At 42.4% G+C, this 21304-nt stretch overlaps 1 protein-coding gene across 2 annotated transcripts; it reads left to right on the top strand.

The window, feature by feature from the left end:
• Positions 1–1235: 1235 nt before the first annotated feature.
• HSPB3 (heat shock protein family B (small) member 3) lies at positions 1236–15705 on the top strand. 2 transcript variants are annotated; one of them, XR_009558330.1, is made up of 2 exons: positions 1236–1685; positions 12856–15705. XR_009558330.1 is itself a non-coding variant. In XM_035100707.2 (2 exons), the coding sequence occupies exon 1, from the start codon at positions 6517–6519 to the stop codon at positions 6961–6963; it is 447 nt and encodes a 148-aa protein (XP_034956598.1). In that variant the 5' UTR covers positions 3139–6516; the 3' UTR covers positions 6964–7655; positions 12856–15705. The 2 variants fall into 2 exon arrangements, 1 of the variants encoding a protein (XP_034956598.1); XM_035100707.2 differs by lacking the exon at positions 1236–1685 and adding an exon at positions 3139–7655.
• Positions 15706–21304: the final 5599 nt, after the last annotated feature.

The following is a 21304-nucleotide window of genomic DNA, read 5'->3' as shown; positions in this document are numbered from 1 at the left end:
GCCAGGCGGCTGCCGGGACCGGCTTGCTCCCTTGGCCGACGCGCCCTCTCCCTTCCTGCTGCTGCACGCTCTCCCTGGGTGGAGGTGAGGGGCGGGCCAGCGAGGCAACGCTTGTGATGCCCCTTGCTGGGGCCCCCCTCGACTCCGTCCAGGGAGAGCGCACACTGCAGCAGGAAGGGAGAGCGTGCGTTGGCCGAGGGAGGAAGCTGGTCCCGGCAGCCACTCGGCGAAAATCTCTCTAAGGGCTTGCTCAGCCAATGCACGCTCTCCCTTCCTGCTGCGGTGCGCTCTCTCCGTGGACGGAGGCGAGTAGCGTGCCAGCGAGGGGCGCCACGCCCGCACATCATGACGTCACCGCCCCCGGGGGTGCCTCCGCTTTGACGCCCCAGGTGCCAAAGCGGCTAGCAATGCCCCTGCTATGTATACATGTTTAAAGAAAGTATAAGTAAATAATTCACTTATATATCAGCTAACATTTGAAAACCTCAATTAAGAAAATGTGTAGCAGTCAGACTTTGGAACTCTCTCCCCAGAGAGATCAACTTTGCCCCCTGCTTATTGGCCTTCCAATATAGTCTTAAAACCTTTATGTTTAGAAAGCTCCTTGGCCTTTAAGGGCCTCTATTGACCACCATACCTACATTGCTCTTTTTGAGGTGGCACTTTTTAGTAGGGTTTTAGTGATATTTCATTGCTGCTGTCTCAGTTTAAAATTCTTAATTCTTGATTTTAAACTGCCTTGAAAATCCCTTTGCAATATCTTAGATCTGAGCTATCGGTTCAGCTTTATCGTAGGGCCAGTTTAGCCATCTAAACTGCAATCCATAAAACATAAAGAGTCCTGCTAGGTCAGACCACAGCTCTAACAAGTCCAGCACTTCCCACAGCAAGCAAGGTGATGCTTCATGGTAGTCCATGAATGGGGCATGAAGACAATTATTATTATTGCTGTCCAGCAACTGGGAGTCTGAGACATAGAAGTGCCATATAACCACCATATAACCATTATTACCAATAGCAACGGATGGACTTATCAATCATGAATACATAAATCTTCTTTTAATACTAGATATGAAGGCTGCAGACTCATGTGCTTAAAACCCAGATATGCTGGGTTATGTGTTGTGGGATAGGATGAGAATTTAACAGCAGAAGGAATGAGTGGGTGAGTGAGGGAAAATGAACCCTGACCTGCCACAACTTATTTCTCCATAGCCCATTGTTATGTACTGAGCTGAATCCTAGAACAATAGGATTCAGAATCAGCGGGAGCTACCCAATCCAACTCCAGGTGGAAGTGAATCCGCAACCTGATTGGCCTGCTGGAGCAGCCAATCAGGCGGCTGGCAGAAGTGAATCTGCTACCTGATTGGCCTGTAGGAGCAGCCAATCAGGCTGCAGGCAGAAGTCAATCCACAATATAATTGGCCCACAGGTGTAGCCCTGAAGTAGCCAATCACGCAAGGCCCATTGTGTAAATAATGTATATAAGCAGATGGTTTTGGGAAAAGAGCCATTCTTCTTCTCCTCTTCTCCTCGATGACTATGAGCTGAATAAAGAGCATGAAATTCACTCTCGACTCCGAGTACATTTCACCCATCATCTTTGATGTTTTTCTCTCCAAGGACTCACTTCCAGTCCTGGAGCCTGTGAGGGAGGAGTTCAGGCAACAGACTACAAGGAGGTAAGCTGTGGAAGGGATAAGGTTTTAGTGCACTCTTTTTGCTCCTTAATTTGGACCCCACATGTTCTTACAACTTGAGTATCAGAGATCATAGATTCAGCAACTGTCATGTATAGCTTGGCATTTCTGGTTGTGATAGGAATTCAGCTAGATGGAAGTGGCCTCTCTACTGAATGATCCTGCTCCAGTCATAACAATTTACCCCATGACTCACTGCCATTATGAACATCTCCATATTAATTACTCCACAATCTTGGCAGCTATTGATGAGCACAAGTAGATCTAATGTGGAATTCACTCACCATAGGAAGAGCTAGCATTCAATATCCAAAAAATCAAAATGCTGAACCAAGAAGCACAAAAGAACCCCTCCACACCACAAATCCAACTTAATGGATTTATCACTTTTCCTACCTGGGAAGTTATCTTTCCAGCATCACCTGAGCTTTCTCTTGATTGAAATGCAGTTTTTGAGGACTGGGACATATGCAGGGAAACCAAAATGCTTGTTTACAAACCTACTGTCCCAAGTACCGTATTTGTTGGCCTGCATCTCTCAGCATTTTGTGAAGCAAACACAAGTTTGTTGCTGTGTAAAATGAAGCTACTTCATTCACACAATTGTTCTGTCATTATTCATATATTTAAGGATTCGTGTTTCTGAGAATGGTGGTTGAGCGACTAGCTATGAACTAGAAGTCCCAACTTAAAACTTTTCCATATCTTACTAGGTGGCCTTAAGCTTCTGTGTTTTTCTCTGTCTCTCACAACACACAGCATAGGGCTATAATAGTACTATAGTACGGCATTTATGCAAGGATTACTGAAATAATGTATGCAAAGCACATAAAACGTTTTAAGTACAAAGTATTGTTACTATGTATATAACTTGTTTTGAAACTTGCTTCACATCATCCTTTAGGGCACATAAACTCTGAAATCTGCAATGCTTTGCATGACTGGCTTATAGAAATATGTCTCACACAAAACAGATTTGGCATCTGGATACTTTCCCTTCAAGATTCAGTGTTTTACTGTGGCCTGCACAGACCTGCCCGTTAATAATTTCCAGAGTGCTATCTGCTCTCAAGGATTTCTGAGCAGCGAGACCGTATGTTACTTGAGTTCATTAGAGGCATCGCTGCCATATTCAAGCTAAAATAATTTGGACAAAACATTCAAGATGCCATTAAGCCCTATAGTGGGACAACCTACGGGACATACTAGACGGTGCTGATGTTGACAGTTTTTCTTTAAAACATTTGAAATAGCAAGCTGACTGTCAAAAGTAGAGAGAGTTATTTTTACAGTTTTCTATGAACGTGCAGCGTGTTCTATTTGTTATCAGATGTTAAGTTCCAGTTCAGTCCTGTACTTCAAAGGTGTCTCTGCCTCAACAACAAATATAAGAAGTGGAAAAAAGCAACCAAGTAGAGCTGCAGCTTGCCTACATGTCAATGGGGGGGGGGGCTGTCACATTTTCAGTTGAATTGAGTAAAAAAAAAATCTGTGTTTTCCTCACACCAAAATACCTATAACCCTGTCACCAAACCCAAAGGGTTGTATCCAAGTGAGTTTTATTCAGAAATTAGTCATATCCATTTATTCAATAGGTCCACTCTGAATATGACTAATATTGGATAGGCCTACAATTCAAAGTATTTATATATATATTATTGTGCCTTGGGATGAACTCCAAAATGCTCTTAGAAGGGAGTAAGCCCCATTGAACACACTGGAACTTAACCTTTGAAAAATAAGCACATGGTTGCACTGTAAGAGTACATTAGAAACATTTAAGTTGAAAAAGAATACTTATTTTAAGTTCCAAAGTTTTTATCTACTTACAATTAACATATTCCTTAAATTATTACCTCTTCTCCCCAAGTGATCTTGAAAAAATCTACCCGTAGTTAGGGGAAAATCTTGGGTGGGCAACCCTGAGTCAGTTGAAAGGAGTTGGAGCAGTACCATTTTTGGAAGGTGTTGCAACCACTGGTGTTTAAAATCCAGAACTTTTTGCATTCTAAAACTAGTTACAGTATTCTTTAAATGAATATATTACAAATGTAGAAGTCTGGTTTTATTTTGTTTTTAAGTACTAGATGGGGCAAATCAATATTGCTGGTGGGATGGTTTATGCGTATGGACTGAGCCCAGCCAACCTGTGGCCTGCAAACCTTGAAAATCTCATTTTTCATGATTGTAATTCACATGATTTATTGCTTAATCAAATGGCCACTACAATAATAAGTAAAATAAAATTTAATACATTGCTGATATGACTCAGCAATCATATCATGCATTTCAGTGTATCTGTAGAATCAAACCAGTCTCCCAGACAGTTTGTTTATAAAGGCACCTCTCAGTTTTTGTGAAGCTACAGTTAACTGAACTAATGTAAGTAATAATGTTAACACAAATTTTCAAAAGGGACTTAATTTTATAAGACATTTGATAGCCCAGGTAACTGACAGGACAAAAATCTTCTCCTGGGTAATTTAACAAATACTGTAATGCTTAATAGAAAATATTTCCCATTGCTTTATTATTAGAATGTAAAAAATCCTTTGGTTCACCAGGCCTTTTAAGTTCAAACTATCTATGTACTGAGAGCAAAGGAGCTGGAACCTTGGTGTAATAAAGCCTCTATGCAATTAACAGACTGCTTTCTCCTGAACACAGCTTTATAAATTGCATGGTTCTTTTATGTAAGGATAGCAAGGATACAATCTAGCAAGCAAGTTTGTTTAGTTTGGGTTTTTATTTTTATTTTTTCAAAATGTAGTAGAAATTCCTGGCAAAATCTCAGAAGCCAGGAAGAAGGCTCTGGAAGACTGGCAAAGGACAAGAGAAGGATTTCAGTTCCTTTCACATCTCCTTCATCATCCTAATGACCATAAGAAACAAAATAAATTATCTTTGTATTTCCATTCTTGCATTTAGTGCTAAAAACCTACCCACCCCCCACATTATTGGAATTTTGGCTTCCCCTGCAGTGCTTGAGACCCAGGTAGCCTCAGTGGATCTACAGATTCTTCTTTTCGCCTCCTAGGGCTAAAAGAACTCACCAGTTTCCCTGCTGATACCAATGGACTGATGGGTTTTGACACAATTCATAAATAGAATGTTAAAACAGTTAAACTGAATTACAGTCAAGAAAGTAGTATGGATCTTAAAATATATATCTCAGCTGCCGAAGGCCAGGGTAAAGCATACGATGAAAACTATATAACAAAGGTGCCAAGTGCACCTCTGTGCGGAGGAAATTCTACAACTTAGGAGCTGCCATAGAGAATGCCCTCTCCCAGGCTACCCCCGGGTGGTGGAATTACTAAGAGAGCCTCCACTGCCAATTTTAACACATGAGAAATTCTGCAGGGAAGGAAACAATATTTCAGATATTTGGGCCCTATTTTATTTAGGATTATAACACGGTCCTCCGTGTGCCAGTAGCGGTTTAGTCATGCTGGTCACATGACCTGGAAAGCTGTCTGTGGACAAACGCCGGCTCCCTCAGCCTGAAAAGCAAGATGAGCGCCGCATCCTATAGTCACCTTTGATAGGACTTAACCGTCCAGGGGTCCTTTACCTTTTTATCTACAACACTAATTGGGCCCAGAAGCTGGTATATCTATTTTTTAAAATAAAAAACAACAAAAGGGGTTATGCAAGTTTTAAATGGAAACTCAATAATCTGGCTGCTGAATTTTTGACCAGTTGAAGTTTCCAAGTCATCTACAAGGGCAGCCCCATGTAAAGCATGCTATAATAAAACAGTCTGAAAGTTGTTGTTGTTTAGTCATTTAGTCATGTCCGACTCTTCATGACCCCATGGACCAGAGCACGCCAGGCACTCCTGTCTTCCACTGCATCCCGCAGTTTGGTCAAACTCAGGTTGGTAGTGTCAAGAACACTGTGTCCAACCATCTCGTCCTCTGTCATCCCCTTCTCCTAGTGCCCTCAATCTTTCCCAACATCAGGGTCTTTTCCAAGGATTCTTCTCTTCTCATGAGGTGGCCAAAGTATTGGAGCCTCAGCTTCACGATCTGTCCTTCCAGTGAGCACTTGGGGCTGATTTCCTTCAGAATGGAGAGGTTTGATCTTCTTGCAGTCCATGGGACTCTCAAGAGTCTCCTTCAGCACCTTAATTCAAAAGCATCAATTCTTCGGCGATCAGCCTTCTTTATGGCTGATCTGAAAGTTACAAGGTAATAAATTACAGTGGCCAGGTAACCTCTGTCCAAAAGAGGATGTAGCTGGCAAACCAGATGGAGCTGGAAAGAGGCACTCCACATCATCAAGGTCACTTGAACCTCCAGTGGCAATGTTATACATCCATTCAATAAACAGATTCAAGCTTTGTACTTGAAGAAAACATCCAGAGCAATCAACTTCTTGCTCATGAGGCAAGAGCATAAACAACTTGCATTCACTGTAACAGTATAGTTTTTAAAGAAATAAGAATAAAGGGGGGCATATGCCACAATATACTGATGTACCCTGAATCATAACAAAAAAGAGAAAGTGTAGAATAATGTCATACAAATGCCAATTATTGAAAATGACTACCTTCAAAGCAGCTCAAGCACAAGTCCTATAAATAGTGGTCAATTGTCAGCTTGTCAAAAGATGCAGCATGCCTCTGGATTTGAGTCACACCCAGTGAAGCAATAAGCTCTGCCAGAGCTAAAAATAACACACTATCTCAACTGATAAACTAGTCTGTAAGTGGGTGATACAACTGGGAAAGGGTACACTACTCTGTTCAAGACTGTTCTGTTCCAGTTGAACAGAACAAAGCAGCAGCTTTATCAACATTGTTTCAGCAATGGAAGGAGTAGTTATACGGCATTGGGTGGAAACTCCAGCACGTTATCAGGAGCATTTTGCTGATCAAGATTTGGATGCGTGCAAACTAAACCACTCTCTGTATGCCTTGCCAGGCCCAGCCACAGCCACTCAGACAAAGAATATACATACAGTCAAGAGTACTGCTGAAACAGAGCAGAACCATACAGATGAAGAAAAGCCTAAATTTCAAGTGTTACTAGATGTTGTGCAGTTCCGTCCTGAAGATGTTATCATTCAAACCTTTGAAGGCTGGCTCCTGATCAAAGCTCAGCATGGACCCAGGATGGATGAACATGGCTTTATAGCCAGAAGCTTTACTAGACAATACAAATTGCCAGACAGAGTTGAAACAAAAGATCTGAATGCTCTTTTCTGTCATGATGGCATTTTGGTTATTGAAACTAAGACCCTGAGCAAGAAATGAATTATAGACTTTTTGTTACTGGTGAGACAATATTGTTCCTACTATAGCTTAAGCATTTATGTACTGTGGTGCTCTGCATGCAGAACTGCATTTACAATGAAGATAAAGACAAGCCTTTGCATATTTTACCCAGTGTGATTGTTTGATGTGAAAGACAGTATTTGCTCCCAACAGCTGCTGATGTACGGACATTCATAACAAGGCTCTCTGACAGAACAGCATGAAGGCTGGAAAAGATGTACAAGATGGATGCAAAAGAAGGTGTAAAGGGAAGGTTTTACTAAAGAAGAGCAGAAACAGGAAGCTGCATTTGGAATCTTAAGGCACTTGTATTCAAGAGGCAAAAGATTTAAGCCTAGAGCATACTTTTTATTGAAATAGGATTTTCATGCTGGAAACTGCTGCATTATTAGCACTGTTGCCATGATCCGAAGAAGTAATTTGTGTATAAGTAAACCAACCAGACAGGTGGACCTCTCTTTAAAGTTTGCCCTATAGCAACTATAACAACTCCTACTCCTGAAGAGGTAAATCAATTTCTAAACCGAACAATGACTTCTCAGTCCCAGATATATTAATATACTGTATTGAACAATTGATGTTTGAAAAGTGTTTTTTTTCTCCAGCAAAGATTTGTTATATATGATCTTCTAAATACTTCAACATTCTGCTTTGGGGAGAACAGCAGCTGTGTAAGTAAGTCTGCTCCTTTCAAGTGTAGTTAAAATAAGTATGACTGCTGAGCTATGAATAGTAAAGGAATTCAAAGGAGAAAGAGCAAAGCTAAATAAAGGCTCTCATTATGGGCACCTGTCATTTGGACACATTAAAAAAATAAAATATTGTTGCAATTTATCTAGATGCTTTTTAAATTTATTACATTACTGTACCTGGACTAAGACTGTTGATACAAAAGAATGCCAAATCAGCTCTCCCCATCAGCTACATGCACTGTTGGAGGACTTCATTGGGGGGATGGGAAGGAGAAAGGAATGCCTAAACCAGCCCCCAAGCCTACATCCCCATATCTATGGGGTGATCAGTATTGTCACTGATTTGGAAGCATGCTTGGAATGAACCACAGTTGCAAACTGATTGCTGCCTTGAAATTCTATTCTGTCTCCAGCTCAGCAGCCTTTTATACTCCCAGCAGGATGATGCATATATAAACACACCTCTTTCTTTGTGTATCATTAGCGGGATCAGGTTAATTTTAAGTTTAAGATCTGCAAATTGCTCAAAATTTATGAAGGCAAACATGCATCTGGAACAACAGCAAACAGTACAGGAATACTATAGTGCTTCCAAGCAGGGGCTTAATCTGCAGGTTGTTGAGAGATCACAAATGGGTAGTTGGGAGCAAACTTTTTAAAAACTTTTTTGATTTTTTTCCAGAAAGGAAAAATCTGGATTAAATCAGGGTGGGCAGTTTTGATCCCTCTTTGTTTCTCTTTATGTATTTCCATAAGTCATTACATTTTGGGGGTACCAATATTAAATGATAATCTCAAAACATTTTATGAAATATCTGCGACTGGGTTTCCAAGGTTGATATATTACGGTATAAGTGCTACATGTGACACTTTCTAATCTGATGAGACACAGTTATGAGAGGTCTGCAAAAAGCACCACTATTGCTCATAAGCAGTACTGTGACATTTTATGAGTTCCATAACACTGCATGACATACATAGTTTAAGGCACAGTCTGACACAGTGATAGTCTTTTGAAAGTATGTGTTTGTTTTCTTCAAGTGCCTGGCCCAAGGATGCCACTGTATAAATTGCAAAGCAGATGTCATCAAGCAATACTAAACTTCCTAAGCAGCTTCTATTTATAAGCAATCACAAAAACTGTTCCTGACAGTATATTGTTTCTGCATGTTATACTAAGCCATTTGAAAATATTTTCTTTTAAAGTTCTTAAGGCCAATGAACAATATCATCCTTCAAACCTTATGCACAGCAAGATTAGATAGCCAAAACATAACAACATGTTTACAAGGCACTTCTATTTTAAGTTCAGCATGAAGTAGATCACGAGGTTTCACTTCAAATTAAAAGACATACATTGTGTACTTAACCTAATTAAAGTTTCACATTTTATTCACAACTATTGAGAGCCTTGCCTCCTATCATCTGTTACCCCCATCTCCCTTTTCCCCAAGGGAAGGCCTTTTTTGGCTTGGAGAAAGTGGGGGCAGAGTGGCAAAGAGAACCTGGCACCAAAATCTCAGACACATTGGTAGAATAAAAACCTAAAGGTGGATAACTTAGAAAAAGATTTTTTTTCCTCCATCTTCCACTAACTTACGTAGACATCTATTCATAGAAATCAAACAAAATTATTTGCACACAAGACTTAAGTATTTCAATCAATGAGTTCAGCTCTTTGTACTGAAAGATACTTCACAACAGATTTTTGAGTAAATCAAGCCTTTTCACAGTTCTGATTCTTGGAACTGAAGCTAGTGTTATCTGCAAAATTCACGTATTAATCTGATTAGCATGGAAAAGGAAGTGACTTTTAATGTATTTCATCAGCCATTTTGGCTTGTAGTTCTTAGATAATGAAAGTAAATCAGCTGGCATATTTCACAGCTATACAATCATTATTTTAAAAAAGAAGCTTTAAACAGTACCTCGTTCACATTTAAGAAAGATCAGCTGCTCTCAGTTCCCCAGAGAAAATGATTGATGCAACTTAAATCTTAGAATGTGGTAAGAAGAATTTGCTTAATAGCAATAGTACAAATGAAGTGATGTAGCAACAGAGGTAGCAAAAAAAATTAATATGTACAATGTGTTACCTCCCTTATAGTACTATTCCCTTCTGACATGTGCTAGTATGTACTCCCACTGTGTTTTATCAGGAAAAAATATTAAAGGAATACTAGTGGGAAGAACTGATGTACCAACATACCGGTAGATATGTTTACAACAAAACTATAGATTAGGCTTTTTAAGTGGACTCTCCCCACACACAAACACACACAATTACTGTTAGCTTTAATGTAATCACATATAACGCTTCATTGTGTGCAGAAATGCACTTAATAACATATTGTTGTGAGTTGGGGGGCAGATTCCCCTAGAAGTCCTGGGTACCAGATTCCTCCCCCCTTAATTTCTAGACTCAGTAAATGTAGAAGATCACTAAATACTTGAAGTCTTCACCCAGGTGTGAGAAAACTTAGCAGTGTAAAAATTCAGACTGAATTAGTTTCCTGCCCTGGAATTGCCTGGGGAGAAAAACCATCATGTAGTACAGGCACGTCCAACAGGTAGATCGTGATCTACCAGTAGATCACTGGACGTCTGTGGTAGATTACTGGTAGATCACTGGCTCCCCCCAAAGAAGCTCAACAACTTTGGCTCCCCTAAAAAAAGCTCAACATTTTTGCCCTGCACCCCAAAGAAATGGGGCTTTCCTCCCCCCTAAAAAAGCCCTACAACTTTGACCTGAAGCCCCCAAAACTGGGTAGATCACCACCAGTTTTTAACTGTGAGTAGATCACAGTCTCTTGGGAGTTGGCCACCCCTGATGTAGTAGAAGGAAGGTAATGGGCAATTGATACAAACCATTACCCTGTGCCGGGCAGCAGAGGAGTGTGAGCCCCTCCTCCCATGAGGGGATGATGAGCAGAGACAAAGGACATGTTTAGGATTTCAGTGTTTGATTATGTAACCTGGGAGGGAAAGTTCCATGTGGACAGTGGGTGGTGGTGTAGGCTGAAGGAAAACTGGCCTTTAAAAAAAAGAGTTTTGGAAGGGGGGGCAGGCAGAACTCCATGTGGGGCTGGCTGGGAGAGGCTGTACACACAGACTGGGGAGCATGGCAGTCTTCTGCTCTGGGCCCAAGCTTCCTGGAGCTATGAGGGCAACAACAAAATAGATACACTCCATCCTTCAAGTGTAAATATGTGTAAATGAAACCATGTTTCTTCACCAGCCTGACCCATCTCTGCCTCTTGGCCTTCCTCCTTCCTTGCTTCAGTTTCTGCCTCTGATACTGGACTTCTCTCTGCCACTGACTCTCCCAGGTCTATAAGCACTGTTACCTCTTCACTTTCTGAGTCTTCTACCGCTTCTCCCTATGATCACTCATCATTGTCCCACCACCATTGTTCTGGGGGCATGTCCAGGAGGGCGTGTGTCCTGGCTTGGGCACATGCAGGCTCCGCGCTGCCCAAACGGTCCGCCCACTGCCTTCCCACCACCACCACCACCCCGGTGTAGGGCGGCTGAGTGGTAGGAGGCAGGCAGACTCCGAAGGCCCCGCGGTGCGCCCCGCCCCTATGGGTAGCTCATGCCGCTCCAGGCACCCAAGCGGCTTCCTCCACCACTGCTGGGCTCTGAGCCTTCTTCACTTGTTGGTTCCCCAGCTGGTTTCTCCCATCATTCCACTGCATCTAACCAGTTTTCTAGTTTAGATTTCTAAACTAGAAAGTTAACTGTATTACTACTTTCAGTGCTTTAAAAAAAAAAATAGAAAAAGAGATGCTGGAACTCACCATGAACGTCTCTCTCTTTGTTCTCTTATAATGGCACCCACCTGAGAGGTGCCAGAAGTGAGTTCCAGCTGAAAATAAGCCCTAACTACTTTCATATTCAGTCAAATAAATTACACTCTTTCTTACATCACATTAGAATCTGTATTTCATCTGGATAACTGGACAACTCACCTTTTCTGTCTTAGAACAACTGTACGATGAGAAATGCTGATGTACTTCCACTTTTAAAAACCCTTCTCATCTCAAAACTACACATGGTATCAACTCTCAACAGAAATTACTTATCTAAGTTCAAAGTAATATCTACAGAACCGGTTACTCTGGTTTCCAGGGAAATGTTCTGTTGTTACTCTTTCAAAATTCTAAAGCATATGGTTAGAGCAAAGCAAATCACCTCTCATAAAATACAGTGAAAACTATACTTTGAGTTATAATTTATAATAAACTCAGGAATTATCTGGAAGTGTGTGTGTCAGCACTAAGTCTGAAAAATAGTATTTTGCTTTTCACAATATGAAGTAAAAATGTATTTATTGATTAGTGTCATAACTTCATTTCTGGACACCTCAAAGATGAGTCTGGCTCAGAAGGGTTTTCAGGACCAAATACGGTAGCACCTGATGCAAATTGCAGCTTTCCCTCTTCCTATTGCTTTGGGGCAATGATTTTCAAAGGGACCACAACAAGGAGGAAAGTGTTGACCCTGCAATCCTGAGCCCGACTGCCCCTACCCTATCCTGCCCTGCAGCTGCTGTTTGCATTTTTTAAAAGGTTCAAGAAACTTAGAGATACATTTCCATTGGCATCAATGGGAGCTTCCTTGTCCCTCAACCTCTATTTGACAACCCAAGATACTACATTACCCATGAAGAAGCCCTGTTTGTAAGTAGTAATATTAGGATAGGTAGAATTGAAATGTTTGTTTACTTTCATACACCCAGTGCCAGCCCACCCATGAGGCGGGGTGAAGCAGCTGCCTCAGGCAGCAGAAACCCCCAAGACAGCACGCTTGTGGGTCCCCAGCTGGGGGTGCCCACAGCTGCTGGCAGCAGCACTGATTTCAGGCATGATCTCATGAGATCTCACCAGAATCTGCCAGCATCATCACCACTTCATTCCACAACTGCACAGCCTAGGTAAGGGATGCTTCAGCAGTGGGGGGGGGGGCAGGAAAGAAATTGAAAAATTGGGGGAAATTTCCCAATTTTTTTGTTCATTTTTCCTGCTCCTTTGCATCTCCAGTTGCAACCAGAATTGAATACAGCAGGATTCAAAGTATGGTTGCACCACGGATCTGTATAATGGCATTATAATTCTGGCAGCTTTAATTTCAATCCATTTCTTGATTATCCCTAACATAGAATTTACCTTTTTTATAGCTGCTGCACACTGCATTGACATTTTCCTCTGGCTATCCACTACAACTGCAAGATCAAGTGCCAGCAGAAGCAAAAAGAAATAGCAGTAGTGCGGAGGAGCATGTGAAGTTTTGAGTTCCCTGCCTCTGTATCCAATACATGCAGTATCACCAGGATAGAGCCATTTCTTTACACAAAGAACTGAAAGTTACAAGTTACAAGGATAACTATAGCTATTTCTCAAAATCAAGACTTTCATGTTCAGCTGAACCCCAAAATCCAAGTTCTATTCATATGTATATAAGATAAAAAAATTACTGGTGATCAAATATATTTCAGCATTCATTTTCGCTAATTGCTGAAAGACCACGTTTTACAGTATATATCTTCTCTGCTTTTAGCCTGGTAGCTTGATTTTAATCTAAAACGTTTGTTGCCCCCTAGTGGCATTACGTACATTAGTTTCTTAAGTTCTGTATGAAATACTGATACAATTAGAGCTAAATAAAATAATCTAAAATAAAGAAAGCCTATTCATAATATACTGAAAGTATACTTTGTTTCTCCTGGAAGTTTAAATCATGCTCTTTTTAAGTAGCACTACTTCCTTTGAATTCATCTAGTCCAGGGATGAGGAGCTGTTTTATACTTGTTTGATGCCAAATCCCACAGAGAACACAGCAAGGGTCGGGGTGAGCAGCAAGGCTAAGCACCCAAACTACAGATAGCTCAGAGTAAGCAACTCATTCCAACAAGGGTTGGAAGTAGCCTGAGGCCCTTGTATCCAGACTACTTCCTCCAGACTCCACCACCTTGTAGAGAACTCCAGAGCTTTAATGGCCAATCCTTTTGCATGAAGACAGGCAATATCCCTGTGTATCAGAGCCTTTCTCCTGGTGCACTCCCTAAACTGGTGGACTGGTGATATGTGGTAGGAGTCATCTGTCTTTTCAGGGGAAGGTGCCTGTGCGGGGCTGGGCTCTAGCCCTATAGGTCCCAGTGATCTGGGATCTGGGAGGTTTTTCTGGGGGCTGCTTTCCAACAGTTTCAGATGCAATGGTCTCATTATCTTCAGCTCTGGCTCTGACCTTGATATGGTTCCCCATCTAGTGCCCCTGCAGCCTCCAATTCTATGCCCAGATCACTGATAGAGTCAGACAGGAGCTCCAGCTCCAGCTCCAGCTCCGTAAAAATGGACACTGGTTGCACAAGAGTCACGGTTTCCCCAACTGATCTAGTCCAACACACACACACACACACACACACAACCCATCTATCACAGTAGCCTATCACAATATATTGACAATCAACAACATATTACCCTATCACTAAATTAAAGTATTTTTGATAAAATATTTGATTCCATTAATTCAGAGGTATAGCAGATTGGTAGTAGCTATCTGGTGACTTGGGAGCCACACACGATTTTTGGGTTGTTCATTTCTCTTCCAGTTCCAAGCGGGTAAATAAAGTGATGTTTCAAGCCAACAACTTATCCTTGTTTTTCCTATACCCCTAGCAACATGCTAGATGTGGAGAAAACATGGGGGAAGGTAACAGTAGTACCGGTAGCAAAGACTGTAGCACACAAGTGTAGCTAGTGGCTACAAACCTAGGGCCATCCTGTGTAAGAGAAAGAATGAATCATACTGTCTCGGCTCAGGAGCATTATTGTTACTGTATTTTTGCTGTCAAGGAGGGGAAGAGATGCTTATTGGATTTTCTGCCTCAGGTCCCCAAATAACTAACCTGGCTTGGATGCTCTGTTCCTTGATTTGGTGGGAGGCAGGGGTGGGGGGTACCATTTACTACTTTTCTTCAGGCAGTAAAATGTATTTGGCCAGTCCTGGAGAAGAGGATATTTAGCCCTTTGCCCCTGCCATGGTCCTGTGTGGCAACAGCGGGAGTTTTCCTCTCATTATAAACAGGTTTCTTTGGGAGGGAGGGGAGCTCCAATTTTTTATTAAGGCACAAGTGATGAGTTAAAATCCCACTTCCATGCTGGTTTATCACCAGCTGCCGCCTCCAAGTTATTTATTATCTACACAAGAACTAAAAATGTGAATAACATAAAGTTTAGTTCCACCCTGAGCAATGAACGTACAAATCTGAATTCACCCTGAGTCTGGCTTCCACGACTAAATGTCTATTTCATCTGCTCACTAAGGCCTTGACACCTCGTCGGGAACATCCATTAAAAACATTTCTTTTGTGTTTTGTATAAAAGAAATAGGTTTAAATATCTCACTGCTAACCAAAAATTGAATCAATATTTTATGGTATCGTCTTGTTAACAGTCCTGCTACTTTGGAAGCCCAGGGGGGAATGCCAGAACACTACCACCCAGACAGAAGAGGGAGTTATCAGCAGACTTGCTGGAACCCATGATTTGCAGAAATGCACAAAACTTTGGGGGAAAGGGAAAACAAAAAAAATCCCAGTCCGGAATGAGCATGTTCAATGGAATGGTGGGTGGGGGAGAGAAAAACAAGTGGGAAGGGAAATGGAGTGCAACAGCCTAGAAAAGAGCATGGTTAACTGAACAGAAGTACTCCACGGTGCAACATTTTGTTGCAGGTCCCACTTGTACCTTTTTTGTTGTTGTTGCACTGACCTTTGCCTTCCCTCACCTATTGTACCTACCTTTTATCACCTCTTACTCATTACATGGTGTTTTAAAATGAACTCTGCAGAAGATGGACAATGTCCTTTGCTCCGCAAATCACCTAGCAATATGTTAAGTATTTATCAGAACTACATTCCACTGATTTCAATGCCATAGTTCTAAGTATGAAGGTTTAGAGTTGCAGCTTAAAGATTTTATTTTAAACAGAAGGGATATATCACGTTGATTTTAACACTTCGAACTTTATGTGTGGTGTACTATACAGGAGACCTTCCATAGAAACACTTTGTATGTATTCCATAATTTTAAAGCTCTCCCTGCACCAAATATCTTGCTGCAACTCACACAACTTTCACACTGCTGAACACAGAACAAAATTCCCAAAATTAACAAGTGCTCCCCTGTTCAGCCCACTACTTTCTTATACTGGACTTCTCTGCGACCCTTCCCCTCTGCAGGGAGGTCGGACCGATTCGGATGGTCCGCCCCCACTACTTAATGGATCCAATTCGCTTCCAGAGAGCGGTAGGGGATGTTTTATCCCATGTCAATGGACTTTCAGCTGATTCCCTGGTGGCCCGATTGATTCCGATTGCATGGAGCCCAGACAGCCCCGTGGTTTTCCCCAGAGCAGAGGGCAATGAAACAGTCGCTGAGACGGCTAGAGCGCTGGTGGCAGAAAACTCATTCTGAATCAGACCGGACACGGGCTAGAGCTCACCTTCGAGCCTACCAAGTGGCACTGACGACGGAGAAGAGGACCTTCTTCACCGTTTCTATCGCATCTGCAGAAAACAGCAGCAGGAGACTGTTCCAGGTGGTTCAAAATCTATCCGAACCACCTTCGTCATTGGGGCCTGGTAGGGACCCCAATATCTCCTGCAATGCTTTTGCAAAAAAAAAAATGCAGATAAAGTCGCTCAGATTCGGAGGGAGGTAGACTCTACCATGGGAGCAGGGCCAGAGAGGGAGAGTGCTGGAGCCCTGTCTAGTCATGTTTCATGGGACCAATTTCAATCTGTTACCTCCGAGGATGTGGACAGGCTGCTTAGATGAGTGAAGCCGACCACCTGTCTCCTTGACCCTTGCCCATCCTGGCTAATAAAAGTGAGCCGGGAAGGGCTGGGCGATGGGCTCCGCGGGGTGGTAAATGCTTCCCTTTATGAGGGAGTGTTCCCAGACCCGCTGAAAGAGCCGGTCATTAAACCGCTTCTTAAAAAAAATCTTTAGACCCGGCCAATATGGGCAACTATCGCCCAGTCTCAAATCTACCATTCTTGGGCAAGGTGATTGAGCGAGTGGTTGCTGAACAACTCCAAGCACGCCTGGAGGATGCAGACCATTTGGATCCCTTCCAGTCGGGATTCAGGCCTCATCATGGGACTGAAACTGCCTTGGTTGCGCTGGTTGATGATCTCCGGTGGGCTAGGGACAAAGGTGAGAGCTGTTTCCTAGTCCTGCTGGATCTCTCAGCGGTCTTTGATACAATCGACCATAACATCCTTCTGGACCATCTAGAGGGGTTGGGAGCTGGGGGGACTGTCATACAGTGGTTCCGCTCCTTCCTCCTGGGCCGTGTTCAGAAAGTGGGGGGGGATGAGTGTTCAGACCCCTGGGCTCTCTCTTGTGGGGTGCCTCAGGGTTCTGTCCTCTCCCCCATGCTTTTTAACATCTATATGAAGCCACTGGGAGAGATCATCAGGGGGTTTGGGCTGGGTGTTCATCAGTATGCGGATGACACCCAACTCTATCTCTCTTTTAAATCAGAACCAGTGAAGGCAGTGAATGTCCTGTGTGAGTGCCTGGAGGCAGTTGGAGGATGGATGGCGGCTAACAAATTGAGGTTGAATCCTGACAAGACAGAAGTACTGTTTTGGGGGGACAGGGGGCGGGCGGGTGTGGGGGACTCCCTGGTCCTGAATGGGGTCACTGTGCCCCTGAAGGACCAGGTGCGCAGCCCGGGAGTCATTTTGGACTCACAGCTGTCCATGGAGCCACAGGTTAATTCTGTGTCCAGGGCGGCTGTCTATCAGCACCATCTGGTACGCAGGCTGAGACCCTACCTGCCCGCAGACTGTCTCACCAGAGTGGTGCATGCTCTAGTTATCTCCCGCTTTGACTACTGCAATGCGCTCTACGTGGGGCTACCTTTGAAGGTGACCTGGAAACTGCAAATAATCCAGAATGTGGCAGCTAGACTGGTGACTGGGAGTGGCCACCGAGACCACATAACACCAGTGCTAAGAGACCTACATTGGCTCCCAGTATGTTTCCGAGCACAATTCAAAGTGTTGGTGCTGACCTTTAAAGCCCTAAACGGCCTCGGTCCTGTATACCTGAAGGAACGTCTCCACCCCCATCGTTCAGCCCGGACACTGAGATCCAGTGCCGAGGGCCTTCTGGTGGTTCCCTCACTGCGAGAAGCAAAGCTACAGGGAACCAGGCAGAGGGCCTTTTCGGTAGTGGCGCCTGCCCTGTGGAATGCCCTCCCATCGGAGGTCAAGGAGATAAACAACTACCTGACATTTAGAAAACACCTAAAGGCAGCCCTGTTTAGGGAAGTTTTTAATCTGTGATATTTTAATGTATTTTGGTATTTGTTGGAAGCCGCCCAGAGTGGCGGGTATAAATAATAATAATAATATGTTTCCAGGCAGCCCATTAATTATTTTTTCCCTGGAGCAAAAAACTCATGACAGTGCTCTGACGACAACAGCAACAAATACCCATGATAAGATCACATAAAACACATGAATAGTCGTTTATATCACTGGTGTTACTGAGGTTTTCTAATATAATATAATATTGGAAAGCGATTTTGCGCTTCTGCGCATGCGCCAACCACATGCGCGGTGAAAAGACCTCCGGGGTTGTCGACTTCGGAAGTCGAAACCTTCGGAAGTTGAGTCGTTTGGATGTCAAGGTACCACTGTATCTGTGAAGCCTATTTATATTATGCACAGAGTGCAAACTCAAAGCCCATTTGCAGTATCCTCCAACCCAATTCTTCCAATCCACAAAGTTATTTCTGTAGCTTTACTCCTGTGGAGGAAGAACAGAGTGATACAAACCAAATAAATACATACAGGTGAAACTCGGAAAATTAGAATATTGTTGAAAAGTGCATTTATTTCAGTAATGCAACTTATTATTTTTTATTTTTCTTTTAATTTTTACAAATGCTTTCTTTTGGAAATTCCACAGTAATAAAAAAATTAGTTACAATAATACAAAAATAAACATCGCTATTACATTTCATTAATTACATTCCATTTATAATTGACCTGCCTAATGACGAATCAGCTCTGAGTGCTCACTGGAAGGACAGATCGTGAAGCTGAGGCTCCAATACTTTGGCCACCTCATGAGAAAAGAAGACTCCCTGGAAAAGACCCTGATGTTGGGAAAGATTGAGGGCACAAGGAGAAGGGGACGACAGAGGACGAGATGGTTGGACAGTGTTCTCGAAGCTACGAACATGAATTTGACCAAACTGCGGGAGGCAGTGGAAGACAGGAGTGCCTGGTGTGCTATGGTCCATGGGGTCACGAAGAGTCGGACACGACTAAACGACTAAACAACAATGACAAATAATTACAATTACAACAAATAAAGGCTTGAAATATCTTGCTTTGCATGTCATGCATCTATCTCATGTATTGGTTCCACCTTTTAAGTTGCGTTACTGAAATAAATGCACTTTTTGACGATATTCTAATTTTCCGAGTTTCACCTGTATAGGTGGCATATAGTATGCCACTAAGGTCAGTGTCACAATGCTATGCTCCCACCCATGCTCCAGATTGAATGGTATAGCACTAAACTAGAAATGCAGAAAGTTCTCCTTTGCACTAAACTAGAGATGCAGAAAGTTCTCATATTCAAACCCCACATCCCTAGTTCAAAAGCATTAAAGTTCTGTATGTATTGCTTTTCTCATCATTGTAATGTTGCAGTGTTCAGTTAAAAAAAAGTATCTCTTGATAGCAGCATGCCATGCAACTATTAATGGTGCATGAATCCTAATCCTTGCTGAGTCAGACAAACCCAATAATCAACTACTGAAACTGTCAGTTAAAGGCAAGGACTGAAGCAGGGCATAATGTACTGCCATATGGAAATTTTAAGGAACCTGTGCTGTGCATCATATAATACAGTATAATACAGGCCCAACAATTTTCCTATAAAGCAATTCCCCCACCCCTGAAAAAAATGTGCCTTGCAATGATAACTAAAGAAAAATATTGAAACATATATAAATGGCCTTCCAACTTAGAAGTGTCCTAACTTATGTGATGAGAGTAAATAATTAATAGCTTTTGCTATTAAAACTACAGGCAGCGACAATTTTGCACAAGTTTCGTTACTGAAACCCCCCCCACGCACCCTTTTTTCATTAAAAATTTCCACATTCCATTCAATTTACTCATACAATCATAATCATCTACTTCCCTCCCCCCCTTCCATGGCTCTATATATTTACCCATTACAACGGCATATTCTGGTTATTCCATATGTTTTATTCTCCTCCCTCATTATATCTTCATATACTTTAAACTGCTGAATTTACTCCAACCCTGCTGAGATTTTAACCTGTTTAACATGATTCTTCAGATATTCTGCAAACATTTTCTACCCATCCTGCCCTCTTCCTGGTCTAAAAAAACCTGCACATTGGTGGTCAAACATCAATTGTATGTGCGCAAAATGGTTGCTGCTGCCTGTACTTTGGAAGAGACTCAGTAAGGAACAGAAAATGTCTTGAGCCTAAGGTTGCGATCAGTGATTTAGGGATGGTGGCAAATAGAGTGAAACTTAATATGGATAAGAGAGGGGTTTATGATTGGGGAATCACCTGATCTAGGAGTAGGTTACAGCCTGCTTGGGTTCATAGATTGAAGGTAGTCTTGGCTCTAATGCTGCCTGTGTCCAGGGGCATCTGGTGTCTTTTACCAGTTTATGTCTGTGATGACAGCTGAAACTTTTCTTGGGTAGCAATGATCTGCACATTGTCACTCACATTTTAATAACATCCAAATCAGACTATTTCAACGTGCTCTGTGGGGGACTGCCTTTGAAAAGTATTCACAAGCTAAACTAGTTCTGAATGCAGCACCAAGAATATTAACAGCTTACTACTTCAAGCATAACACGACAGCGTTGTGTCAGTTTCATTGGCTCCTAGTGGGTTTTCCAGCCCAATTCAAGTGCTGGTTTTGATCTTTACAGCCCTAAAGGAGCTGCAGTCTCCTAATGGGCTGTCTCGTCCCAGATCTATCTTTTCACCCATCTTGAGCATCTTTCCCCCCATCATCTGAAGCATAGCCAGTGGCCATGAAAATCAAGGCATTCTTTGTAGCAGAATGCCCCACTAGTCACAGTGGTGGCTGGTGCCTTTTGGGTTTAGGAGGATGGAAAGCACAGAGACCAGTAGAAGGTGGGGCCAGATGCCATGAATTCTAGTTTTGTCTCTGTCTATCCTTCTCACTACTGAGTTCCAGAAAGGCAACCTGAGACAAGGAAAAGGAAACTATCAGACAGGGCGACTCACAAAGATGGTTGTAAGTAAGAAGGCAGGTAGGTGGGCACTGAGGTTACAGGACCAACCTAATAAGACTATCCTCCCTCAGTAAAGGCTCTGCTGTTTTGGAGATTAAAATCGTTTGTCAATTTGTTTGTTTTAAAAAAGTATTTTAAACATTGTACAAATTAATAACACGTATACCATAAATCCACACTGAAGAAGTATGCATGCACATGAAAGCTCCTACCAATGACAAACTTAGTTGGTCTCTAAGGTCTAAACCACAGAGCCTAGGGCTTGCCGATCAGAAGGTCAGCGGT

This window comes from Zootoca vivipara, chromosome 11 (assembly GCF_963506605.1).
Source record: "Zootoca vivipara chromosome 11, rZooViv1.1, whole genome shotgun sequence".
NCBI lineage: Eukaryota > Metazoa > Chordata > Lepidosauria > Squamata > Lacertidae > Zootoca > Zootoca vivipara.
This window is presented reverse-complemented; position numbering and strand designations above follow the sequence as displayed.

What these genes read in the sequence shown, in the direction of transcription:
- HSPB3 (XM_035100707.2), top strand. Translation starts at nt 6,517, where the DNA reads ATGGAAGGAGTAGTTATACGGCATTGGGTGGAAACTCCAGCACGTTAT.